The sequence below is a fragment of the Sparus aurata genome, chromosome 17 (genome assembly GCF_900880675.1).
Source record: "Sparus aurata chromosome 17, fSpaAur1.1, whole genome shotgun sequence".
Taxonomy (NCBI): domain Eukaryota; kingdom Metazoa; phylum Chordata; class Actinopteri; order Spariformes; family Sparidae; genus Sparus; species Sparus aurata.
Genome location: NC_044203.1, coordinates 2,238,070 through 2,251,660, shown reverse-complemented (window position 1 = coordinate 2,251,660; position 13,591 = coordinate 2,238,070). Strand labels below are relative to the sequence as shown.

The 13,591-nt window shown below is 39.6% G+C and overlaps 1 protein-coding gene across 3 annotated transcripts in view; it reads left to right on the top strand.

The window, feature by feature from the left end:
* cdk14 (cyclin dependent kinase 14) overlaps positions 1 to 13,591 on the top strand; it is a 485,271-nt gene that overhangs the window by 423,775 nt on the left and 47,905 nt on the right. For all 3 annotated transcript variants that reach the window (XM_030394396.1, XM_030394398.1, XM_030394397.1), the window contains one exon: positions 1,577 to 1,727. In XM_030394396.1, coding sequence (XP_030250256.1) covers positions 1,577 to 1,692 — 116 coding nt within the window. In that variant the 3' untranslated portion in view covers positions 1,693 to 1,727. The remainder of the gene's footprint in view (positions 1 to 1,576; positions 1,728 to 13,591) is intronic.

Genomic DNA, 13,591 nt, shown 5'->3' with positions numbered 1-13,591 from the left:
AGAAAAAAGTCATTGATGGATGAGAAATTGATGAACCTTTCAAGTACATGTCCCTGTTATCCCTACTTTGATCAACAGTATGTTTTCTATGGCCAACTGTGCACTCTGTTGTCGTGAGTATTATGGATTTATCCAGACAATGCTCAGACAGTTTAGCAGGCACAATGGCAGAATTATTGAGACAATAGAGCTCCTGAGGTTGCTGTTACTGTGTGGACTGGATTGTGACATTTTTTTATTTGATTTCAGAGAGAGCCTGTGGGTGTCTGGCAATGTTAGAAGGGAGAGTACTCTCTGCTAGATTTACATGGATCTACAGGTGTAATATAAGTGTTTCCACAGAGTACTTGTCCACCAGTTCCACTGCACTCTTGGCTAAAATGATTGCCTTTATTTCCAAGTGAGAGTTAGAGTTGTTCTGGAATCATTACCAAATGACTAACATTTTATTTTAATAATATTCTGAATTAACATCAACAAATCTCTCTTGGAAGATATTACAAGATTGTAGGTTTGTGTTACAGCTAACAGGTATATCCACCTTCATTTATGAGACACCATGTTTCCATTTCCATCAATTTGGTGTGAAAGATGGCTATAAATACTGCAGTGCCAATGGGTATTAACCACTCATTGAAATGGGTTGCAGAGGAGGAGATAAGAGGTAAAGATGAACACCAGCATCCACCTCTGGGAGGACAGGTGGATGCTGGTATTCTTAAAAGAATGTTAATGTAGCCATTCCACCAAGAGGGTCAGTACATACAGCAGCAGTGGCTGTGACACATAGCTCAAGGAGGTGGTAATGTATCAAAAAACTGACAAAGATTGTATTCTTCTGAGTCATTACTCATTATTCCTAATTATATTGATTTATTGGATATCAGATCCAGATGATCCATCCATTCATATAACAAAATAGAAGAATTCACATCTCATAGCCATTCATGTACATTGGGTGTGCATGTGCTGTTGTAAACAGGAAGCAGATTGGTTACTCACGTCAGTTGCTTGACAGCTCGTCACCAAATCTGGTTGGATAACATGTTAGCATAACATTGCAAGCACTCATTTTTGTTTCCATCATTGTGTTATCAATGTCTGTTTGTGCCTTCCTTGATATTATGTGAAACAATATAACAATCCTTTCCATCACTGTACAAGCTCGAACCCTTAAAAATTTTGGACGAAATAACCCTTATTTAAACAAGTCTTTTTATTTCAACTTGTGAAAAATGGGAGCAAAAAGAAAATGATGCATTAATATTTTTGTGGAGGGTACATCCGGCCATAAGCACGGTCCTTCAGACCTTTTTTACTTTTATAACAAGTGCTGTATTACTAGCTTATAGTAATTACCTAATTACAAGAAGAAGCAAGTGAGCACTGTTAAAATGTTGAAAGATACTTCTCCCCATGGCAAAAAAATGTAAATCCTAAAAAGACTTGCTGCATATAAATATTCAAATACTCACTGTTTAATAACCGTCTCTGACTTGAACAACTCACTTGGAAATGTTCTCCTTCCTGTCAGCCTACATTCCCTTTAATCGGCTTGCGTCTTCTCCCCCTGCAGTGTCTTCTATCTTCACTGTACCAAATGTTAAGCTGCAGACAGAGAGCGGGGACAGCATACAGGTGTGTGCACGAAGGAACAGTCATGGAAAGGCATCCTCTGACAGCAAGCACTGACCTGCAGCAGTATCCTGCACATGATTGCCCAAAAGGTAGGTGCTCATTACCAGTCTTGGGGAGTAACGGACTACATGTAACGGCGTTACGTAATTAGGATACAAAAAAACAGTAACTGTATTCCGTTACAGTTACAGAAAAAAAAGACGTAATCAGATTACAGATACATTTCGAAAAAAATTGGGATTATTAGTTGGATTACAATTAAAATATATGATAATAAATGATGAATAAATGTGAATGAATGAATCTAACACTTGCCAATGCGGCAATGCCGTATGCACGTGTGCACACATTACTACACTTCAGACAAGTCAGTCACAACGATGCTCTGCTCTCAAGTGAAGACAGACGGCTCATTATGGACTCGAGCGCTAGAGAAAAAAATGCTTTCACTGCGTGGAAATTTCGCCATTACTTTGTTTCTAAAGAAGTAAGAGGGAACAACATCACTGTACAGTGCAAACTGTTCCTCCCAGCTGTGCACACACTGTCATCGTCCAAGGACTCCACATCTAATTTAAAGAAACATTTAATGGTAAGCGAAACTGCGAACGTTAGCTAGCTACACATACATTCTGTGAGCTAAAGTTAACATTAATTAGCCTGCTAACCAGACTCGGGCTGTGATTGTTAATACTGCTACTACTGCTGCTGCTGCTGCTACTAGGTACTACTACTGGGTCTGTGGGTGGTGCTGCTGCTGGTGACCGGGATGGTACGTGTTTAAGTTTTTTGGTAGTTTTGAAGTCTCGTTTTGGTTCGCTCCCGTTTGCCCTGTTCAAATGAAGACATTACATTGTTAATACAAACTCAACACTTCCTGTGTCCTTCTCAAATTAAAAGTCCTCTAGCATAAATAGCTTAGTAGGCTTTTATTGTGAAACATTTGCACGGACTTCATCGTGGAAATCTTGTTGACTTTCGAGGGCCCCATAGGCACTTGAGATGTAGCTACTGCCACCTTGTGAGGCTTGTACGTTACAAAATTGCCTGAAACACCTGCAGTGACTGAAATGGGTCACTAACACTTTAGATCACAACAAGGTATTAAAATAGCATGATTATATTAGGAAATTGTATGGGTAATTTTGGGGGACAAATAAGTGCCACACATCATGTGGGGGTGTTTTACTACTGCTATTACTAGAAATAGGCCTAGTAGTTACAATAACACTAATAATAACTGTTACCATTATTATTATTATTATTATTATTATTGTAATATGTCATGTAATTCTTGAATACAGCTGAATAGTTAGTAGTCAATGAATAAAACTGAATAAATCTAGCATACCCTACAATGAATTAAACATTTAATTTGCTTTATGTGTTCCTTAGAGGAAGTCTTTATTTGCATGTGCATTGAGGTAATCCAAAAGTAACTTAAAGTAATCAAGTTACATAACTTTAATATTGTGGTACTTGGATTACATTACTGACTACATTTTTTAACAGGTAATTAGTAACTGTATCGGACTACATTTTTAAAGTAACCCTCCCAACCCTGCTCATTACCATGCAAGAAGCAGACACAAACAGTATGCAGCAGCTGCTGTTCCATACACTCACTGGCACAATATGAAAACATACAGATGCAATTGAGGTGAAACTTTAACTTCTAAATCTTAACTGGTTCAATGAAACATGATGACTACAGGTCCAAAGTATCTTTACTCTTTCTTTTAAAGTGTGGCAGTCAATGTGAAGCGACTGTGTCTACTCTTTGATTAGTCCTCTATAAGGTTCATACACATTTTTCCATTCAACAAGCTTACCCTCATCAACGTGTGAGCTAAGTGTGCCTCATGTCATTGACCTTTAAAAAGAAGAAAAATAATCTTTCTGTCTGTCTCCTGTTTAGATTCTAGGGGCATGCTACATGTTAACAAGGTTTTGAGTAGTGTGGATTAGCCTATATATGGCTGCTATGACCATTTCAAGATTCTTGTAAAATGTGTGAAAGAAAAACACATGCAGGCAAATAAAATTAGGTTTAATTATTTCTGAACCCTGCGTAGAGTTTGCCTTTGATAGTGATTATAAAGATGATGACAACAACTCTGTTCGACTGTATATGAGTAATGGAGGAATCTATTTAACTGGAGGAGGAGCTCTGCTATATCTCTGTGCATAATGTGGTGCGCAGAGCTCAGTCCTCTGATTGGACAGGACAGTTCATAAGAACTATCATTCTGATTAATGGGGGATAGGTGGAATAATTCATCCTTAATGAGGAACAAAATGAGGTGATATCAGTTGCTTTGGTGGCGCATCTAGTAGCAGTAGAAGGCATTTGCAGAAATAAATGTCAATGGGCCCTATACCTAAAGTAAATGTCGCAGTGTTTGAGCTGTTATATAGAGGGCTCAGTATTCATATAGTAAGATGTACCTTCATAGGCAGATTCACAACAAATGTTCACTGTGTTTTAATGATTAGAGAGGCTGCTTTCAGTTATAAAGGTTCCTTTCCATGCACATCGTAATGTCACTGTAGCAAACATCATGGCTCATTTAAGCAGCAAAACTAAATCTAGATCTTCAACAGAACAGTACAGAGGATACTCTCCAGAGGAAATAGCAGTAATGGAGTGTGGTGGGTTGCTTGTATCCACTATGCCTCCAGCTGATCAATAAGAAATGACGCTACCTCCAGAGGGACAAGGACTAATTCTGTCCTCTGTTCAGCCCAATGAGCTTTAAAACTCTCCTTACTGGACAAATACTGATCACAATATCACCACTTTGCTCAGTATCAGCAAAATCTCACCCTGGCTCAACCCAAGTATGACGTAGACATTAATCAAATCATGTAAATGAGATATGATATGAATATAAATGATCATGTTATAACGTGAAACTTATCACATTCGTACAATGAAACTATCACTTATAATGTGATAGTATTTTTTTCTAGCTTGGCAGCAATACACTTCTGAAGATTTTAAAGTTTATTTATTTAATTATTCCTTTTGAAGATAGTCAAATTCAAACTCAAAAGATGAAAATGTTATTTTATTGTTTTTTGACAAGAAAATATAACATACATAAAAATATATGTTTAATATATATAGGCTTATAATATATTAATATTATTATAATATTCTACACATCTGATCATTAGCTGTTCAGTTAATCAAGCAGTCATACTGAAACCTCCCAGCTCAACACTTATCTGCATCCCACCACAGCTTTTCTTTGAACACTGACACCATGAGATCTGTGCTGTCTGCACTGAAGCAGAGAATGCAGTAATAGATGGAGGAATGGCTTTGAGTGGGCGAGGAGGGCGTCTAATTCTTTAGAAACAGGGATCTCATTCACCGCTCAGATAAAGCTGCACTATTTGCATGTATTAAGAGTTGCAGAGGCCAGGCATGGGGATAATGGTCAGCCTAATGATGGACTAAAGATTGTGAGGGTCAGCACAGGGCCACAACACAACACTATTGACAAGATTATATCTATAATTACTGACAGGTGCAAAGACCCATGAGACGCATCTACTCTTCAACTAATAATCTGCAAGTTCCACAAGAGTCCTCAGTTTTATATCTGGTGGTGTCCCCCCTATAAATTATGGTGTAGCTGGGAGCTGAATATTGACTATTCCAGTGAATATGTTGAATGTGTGTAATCTGATCTGAAGGCTCATGGTGTCTCTGTGTGTGTGCGCGTGTGTTCGCGCATTTGGAGGGTGGAAGTCACCCCACTGAGAGAGCTGTGTCCTCTCAGCTGTTGCATTTACATTGAAATCAGCCTCTTTGTCCAGGCCAGGCCCAAAGCCTGACAGGCTGGGAGAGCTTCACTGATAGCAGCCTAATCCCCGTGCACACATTCACATTAATACACTTACAAATTACACCAACACATGCACCCAGCCATCTATATTTCCCCACAAACATAATTCATGCACATATTCAAACTGGGTTTTCCTCCAAGTATTATAGTCAGAATCAGTTAAACAATCTCAGTGTGCAGAATTTGCACAATATTGCTGTATTTAATTTGTTAAAGTCAGCAATATTTTCGTAAGCAAGTAGGGGAAAAGTATAAAACCAATAGCTACTGAAACAAATGAAGTGTTACATAGAATCCTAATGTATGCTATCACACCATTGTGCATCAGCTGAATTGCTGTCTTTGTAAATGATCCTGTCTCCATCACAAATCTTTGTCGAGTGTTTGATAACCACATTTGAATGATCATTGAAAAAATATAGAACATTGGAATTTAATTCTTCATAATATCAGTACCAGCATCCGATCCAAATTCCAGAATCCGTCGGCCTCTCCTTTTTGGTACTTGGTAGTACCAGTGGTTAATGTAGTTCTACTCCTAAGGAAAACCATTTAATTTAACCATTAAAATGCTGCCATGGTTACCTGCGCCTTGCTATAGGACCAGTTCCAATGTTTGCTTACACTAGTACAAGAAATAGTTAAACCACAGAAGTCACACCAGTTTACGCCAAGCAAGACTGCAGTCCAGCAGGTACATGTTTTATATTGACAGACATTTACCAAATGGTGGATGTGTCCTAGCTGACAGATTTGATGGGTTCCAAGCCATGCTCTTCACTGTCTTTAACTTTATTTGTATATATAGTGTATAGGCCTGAATCATCTAAAATTACGGTGGCCGGGAGGTGCAAACCAAAATTACAAAATGTGAAACACTTTTACGAAGCTGGAGACAAATTTACATTTTGGAAAACATTTTTACGTATCATAAAACAAAATTACATTACCAAAACAAATTTACATTTCAGAAAACAAATTTACATTTCAGAAAACAAATTAACATGATACAAAACACTTTTACAAACACCAAAACAAATGTACATTTCAGAAAACAAATTTACATTTCAGAAAACAAATTAACATGATACAAAACACTTTTACAAACGCCGAGGCAAATTTACAAGTGGTGAAACACTTTTACAAGTCCCAAAACAAATGTACAAATAACATCAACCGGAAAGGGAATGTACCAACTCCGGGGTTGAACCGGAATTATACAACATGTAGTTCCGACCAAGCAATCTGATTGGTCAACAAGACATTTTGACCGTGCTCAAATCAGCATGACAGCACGCCTGACTCATTACTCAAAATATTACTCCGCCAAGTCTGTGGCAATAGTGTATCCATCTCCATGGCAACATAGTAACTACAACAAGTACGGCTTGAAATTCAAACTTTCTGCCGTAAAATATGCAGAGGAAAAGTCGGGAGAAGCAGCCAGTAGACATTTCTCTGTCGACCCCAAGAGATAGAGAGATTGGCGATAAAAAAAAAAAACTGAGCTGTCCGAGGAGGACAGCAACAGGGCCAGGCTGCCTGCTGGATGGAGGAAGAAGGCTAGTGAGGAGCCTGAGATAAACATGCGGGAATTAGTTATCAGCAAACGGGCACGACAGGAGAGAGTGTCCCGCAAAATGATCAGGGCGATGGAGAAACAAATGTCCGCCACCGTGAGTGACAGCAGAGATGAGGAGTTATCTGTGAGTGCTGGTTGGCTGAATCGTTTCTTCCGCCGCAACAACTTCAGTTGCAGAAAACAACTATTGCCCAGCAGGATGCCAGAGAATTTACAGAGAAGCTGGAGAAGTTTGTGACATTTTCATCCCGGATTTTTGAGAGGAAGGAATTAAACTCCTGTCCCAAATTGCCCCCTGGTCCCAAATAAACGCCTTGTCTGTTAAGTGATTGAAACAAATAAATGCCCCGGCTATTATTTATTTTCCCTTCAGTGTGAGAGACACTATTGTGGCCGCGGTGAAAACGTTTTATAAAAAATATAAAAAAACTAAAATCAACATCTTTGTTATAACTTGGGTGATAAAAATAAGCCTTTTCTGTTTATCTGTGCAGTATTGATTTAGTTCGGGAAATTCCGAGATCGCGATAAAACAGCTCAGAGTTCACTCTTCTGGGACTAGAAAATCCTTTCTGTTGCTAGGTCGTTACTAAGGGTTGGATTATTTTATGGAGTGGTAACTACGTTCCATTACACATATGAGTCAACTGACGTGACTGATTTTGTTTCAGTTATTAGTCAGACTCCATGTGTTTCCATGGAAACGCGACGCACACTCGCAAAAACCTTAAAAATTTGAGAGCAAATTGTCCATCAACATGGATATATTTTGATTATACATTTTATTTGTGTTGGTATTAGTTGTATAATCGCAATATTACCCTCAAGGGTGTGCTTTAACATCATTTGAGCACTTCAGTGCTGCTTGCGGGTTAGATCGATGGACCAGATGTGCTGCAGCAGTGCATAAAATATTTTAATGAGGGACACTCGTACGCTGTAATCGTGGACATGATGTCATGTTTACACGGTGTTCACATCAGCTTGAGGTCTCTGAAAAGCAAACTGAATGGAGCCGGGTTATATCGCAGAAAGGCTTACTCCTCTTCTCCTGATATGAACACCGTGTAAACATTACATCATGTCCACGATTACAACGTACGAGTGTCCCTCATTAAAATATTTTATGCACTGCTGCAGCATATCTGGTCCGTCGATCTGGTCCATGCCCCTTAAAAACTCTAAAGACCGACCACACGAAGAACAAAACCGCGTTAAACGGCTCATATGTTGTCCACAAAACGGGTAAAACCTCACTCGATGGCTGTCCATCTTGAGCTCACCATGAACTCCATCAACAACAACAACAACTGGAATTGGCCGCTGTTGGGTTATCACTTCCGGTTCAACCCCGGAGTTGGTACATTCCCTTTCCGGTTGATGTTATTTATAAATTTGTTTTGGGACTTGTAAAAGTGTTTCACCACTTGTAAATTTGTTTCGGTGTTTGTAAAAGTGTTTTGTATCATGTAAATTTGTTTTCTGAAATGTAAATTTGTTTTGGTGTTTGTAAAAGTGTTTTGTATCATGTTAATTTGTTTTCTGAAATGTAAATTTGTTTTGGTGTTTGTAAAAGTGTTTTGTATCATGTTAATTTGTTTTCTGAAATGTAAATTTGTTTTCTGAAATGTAAATTTGTTTCGGTAATGTAATTTTGTTTTATGATATGTAAAAATGTTTTCCAAAATGTAAATTTGTCTCAAGCTTCGTAAAAGTGTTTCACATTTTGTTATTTTGGTTTGCACCTCCCGGCCACCATATAAAATGGATGTTTGGTGCTTCGATATCTCATTATTAACATGTTCACAACTGTTAGGTAGGAGGACTAATCTAGGCTACCTATTGGACCACACTTGAATTTACCAAAAACTAATATTTAGTCTGACGCTGACCAGCGATGAGACACTGGTGTTGGGTACATACGGTTTATCAAAGATGCTAGCAAAACAATACGGTACATAAACTAGGCACAGCAGAACTGTGAGTCAGGTCAGATCACAAGATAACCAATGAAAAAAAACATTTTGCCAATGTTGCATAAGTATAACTACTTAAATGAATGTGTATAAGCCTATCCTTTAGAGCACTGGTTTGTAGTTGAGTAAAATCAGAGGTAAATGGGTTGATGAGAAGGGAAAGGGGAAGGGCAAAGGGAGGGATTAAAGAAGAGATGGAAGCAGAGGCTTGAGGGAGCAGGGCAGGCTTTCTTTTTGTTGAGGCAGCGTTGTATTATTTATAGGAGGTGGTGGAGGCAAGCCGCTTCAGACGGAGCAGAGCAAAGGAGGCAAGCAGCCCCTTTCTCTTTTATGGGTCTATTCCCAGTGGGCAGGCTTTGTGCTGGCTGGATGGCTGCCTTTGAGGAAACCCGGGCAGCTATTGAGCTGAGAATGAAGGCGAGGCCTGTGTGTACAGAGACACAGCAAAACTACAGCACTACAATGTCTGTCACTGCTGTGGCCAGAGTGGAAAAGAAAAGGACAGAGAGAGAGTGACAGAGGCTGGGGGAAATAGTGGGAGTGTTTGATTTTTGCCGGGAAGGAAGAAAAATAGAGTGTTTTGTGGTGAGAAAAGAGATAGGCAGAAAGAGATGGAGAAGAGAGTAGAAGCAGAGTGAAAAACATGGAGGCAGGAGTGGAGAGGAGAAGAAAGAGGGAAAGGGAAAAGGGCAGGTCTTCTTTACAGTACTGTACTGCATTGATCTATGTTTATTCATGATTCTGCATTATTCAAAAGATTAGCTGATGCAACTTGGTGCCAAGGGTAGGCAATGGCTCCCCCCATCAATTCACTCAGTGACCACACAGTTCAACTCGGAGTCCCAACAACAAGTGGGAGACAGCTGCCCTCTCTCTGAGCTGCAGCACACTTCACTGCTACTCTAAGCTTGAGTGGATGGAGAATTGGATGCAGTGTGCTCACAGTCAGAATACATAGCAAAGCATAATGCATTGATTCAATCAAAGAGCAAAATGCTACGTGAAAGAAGTCAAACAACAGCTTAGTGCCTCCATCCAAACAACAATTCAGTTGTGTTTTTAAGCAAATCTTCAGACTTAAACACTTCCATACAGATCCATACATACAATATACAATATTTTGATATTTGTGTAATGCAGTCTGCACTCTTGCCCTCCTGTGGACTCTAATGATGCATCTAGCTTTTGTTGTCCTTCCGCGGTTAGATCATCAAGCTGCAAAAAATCAATATTTCTATATGAATAATAACACAATGTGTGATGTGGAAGTGCTCATACTGATGAATTCACCAGGGATGATATTTGTGTTCCCCTCAGCTTTATGGAGCATGTTAGCTTCTTTCAGCCCATTGTTTGGGTTTTAGCACAACAGCATTTTTTTGGTTCACTCTCAACATTAAAATCACCCTTTTTTCACTGTAAGCCACCGTACACTGCTCAGCACCAAACAGCAGGCAGACACTGATGGAGACCAGCTGGAGAACATAGCAGACCAAATTATTACTTGTTAGTTGGTTGATAATGTGTTTTAAACAATATGATATATCATTATTTATAGATGTTTATGTTAGAGTAAGCTAAGTAGTTGGATTGTTTAGTTATTTGTTGTTTTTAGAGTGTGTATGGTAATGTTGTTGTGCTGTACTCTGTGGAGCTTGATGCGGCTGTTCTCCGCATCAGTCAAAAATAGACGTGGTGCGTTTTGGAGAGCTGCTTCTGGTATGCTGGCGAGACACCTCGTGGTGCTGCTGGTGGAGCTTGAGCATCATCTACACCGTCCGATAACAAGACGCAGACGTGTCGAGTTAAATCTGCTGATTAAAGTTGGATATATGTGCTTTAATTAAACAGTAACCAAACTGAAATCTGTTAGAACTCTGACTGGTAAAAAACAAGCACTCTCATCTGGTTATTATTGGATGGATGTTGGTGTTGCAGTCTAGATATAGCGACATCCACTGGCATCAAACACTGGTCTGCAGTGTTATAGTTACCCATTTCTCAATCATAGCATGACAATGCTACTTCTTTTTTTGACGAAACAGTAGTTGTCATTTTCAGGACATGGCCACCTCATTTATGAGATGAGGAAGAGGAATCGAGCAGTGATGTTGTGTTTTGGTCTCATTTCAGACTGATACATCTTGGTACATGTTAGCCCGCATTACTCACCAACTAGAATCAAGATTTTTCCAAATCAAGTCTCCTTTTTAAAATCACAAATGTTTTTTACCGAGCTCTGACAAGTGATGTCATGTGGTTGAAGGTTGTTACTCTGTGCCTGTGCTTGTGGCCGAGCTTCATACAAAGCAGCAGCTCGTCTACGTCGGTCTGTGCAGTCAGCCATCAGAGGTCGACAACAGGACACTCTGGCCCTGAAGCATCACTGTGTCACTTTGAAGATAACTGCTGCAGCGAAGCTACACTGTAATGCCTAGAACATAGAGGTGCCAACTATTTATCTGGACATATACACACAAACACATACACTCATACTTGCCTGTGGTATCATCTGAGTGACCATGTTACATGTCTGGGGGCATGAATACAGGGGACTGTCATAGCTGTGCAGACATTCTTTCTTGAGAGTAAAAGCAACATTTGTCACCTACTGTGATTCTACCTCTGTGTCTACTAAAACCACCAGTGTCTAAAACTTACAAATTCAGCAAGACAGAGAAGAATATTTTTAGCCTGTAACAGGAAGAAATAGATGTGTGCCATCCACAAAACAACCTGTCAGAAAGTTTTTCTAGGCAGTGGACAAAGCGATATAAAGTGTATCCCGCTGTAAGCCAGAGGGGGGAAATAGGAGGTGGGGGAAAGAAGAATAACCACATAGCCTTGAGGAATAGAGAGCCTTCAGTCAAATCAGTGAGTTTTAGTCTCCCACTGCCTCGTATAACTTTATAGCTTCAGTGCCTGCCAGTAATATGGGCTTTCTTTTCATATTATCCTCATGGAAATGCACGTCGAAGGCACTGAATGTTCGCCAGCTCGACAGAATGAGTTAGAACGTGTCTGCAGTCACTTTACTCCCTGTTTACCTCATTTACCATGTACATCCCGCTTTTATGCACATGATGTTTCCACTCCAGGCTCTCATTATGAAATGTGAAAGTGCATAGAGTAGGAGCAGCAGTTAAGTGTCATGTTTTTATATGAGGAGATATATTTGTTGTATGAGCATCCTTTAATATTAACTTCTCATAGGCTGCATGGAGTTGAGATTAAAATGTGCTGCTCTTCATCTTTACATCTTATCATTCTCTCCTCTCTCCTCTTGTAAATCATCATGCTGCATCTCTGTCATTTGCCAACACTAACTATATTCCCACAGTCCTAAGCAGAAAAAAAAAAAAAATGGTGGTTTGATGAAAAAAAAAACACATGCAAGGCAACCCAGTAGCTCAGTTGGTAGCACACAATTCTCATGTAAAGATAGGCCCTGTCCTCGCTGCAGTCGCCCAGAGCTGGAGACTGACCTGTAGCCCTCTGCCACATGTCATTCCCCCATCTCTCTCATCCCATTTCTTGTCACCTCTCTGAACTGTCCTGTCAATAAAGTCATAAAAGGCCAAAAACATACTTCACACGGAAGGTGTTTTGACTGAATATCAGGTAAACCAGTGTAGTATCCTCAGGAATGTTGATAGTTCAATCTCCATTTTCATCCAACATTCAGAGCCAGTGTACATAAGGGTTTGAAGGTCAGGATGGTGGATGGGCATGTAGTGTGTGGGTGTGCAGAAGACCAGAGAGAAAGGGGTGTTCCTTGGATAGGTCCAGAATTTGGGTTTAAAACATAAAAAAATAACTCACATTATCAACAGGGGGTAATGAAAAAAACAGTGTTGACATTTTGTCCAAGACAACTATGCGCTGTGTTGCACAGATGCCTACTGAAATTAGCATGCTAACCAGTTAGCCGCGGCCTGTCCTGTCTTTGTACACAGCACTTTGTACACAAGGGGTGAGGGAGTTCGAGCTGGGAAATGTATGCCAGCAGCAGGTTTGCTACGTTTCACAATCGTTTAGCTTACAGGGTAATTGATAGACAAAATGAACTCAAAAGGACATTTTTTAAAAACCTTTTTCCTTACTTAACAGTAAACTAAAACCTGACACTATCTTTAGTTTCTTTCTTTTACCATACTAAAACAAACTTAACTGCTTTGTTAACTCATCACAGAACACACTGACATAAGTAAAACAGTCTTCGTTGCTCTCATCTCATCACATAGCAGAAATCCAGATCAGAACTGCTGTAAATCACCTCTGTACTATCTCTGCTTTCTTCAAGGACCTGGTCATACTATAGGTGCTGTGCATAGATATTGTATTAGTTGAGAGTCATTATCATATCTCCACTGACATTAAAAAATGTCCAATATCAGTGTTTTGGTCCAGTAACAGGGTTCTAATCTGATGAAGTTTGATCAGATGAGCAGAAGACATGTAGAGTTAGGCAGGACAGAAAGAGGAAGACAGAAAAGAAAAGAGAGATTGATGGAAAGGTAAGGAGAAGAAGTTGGCTC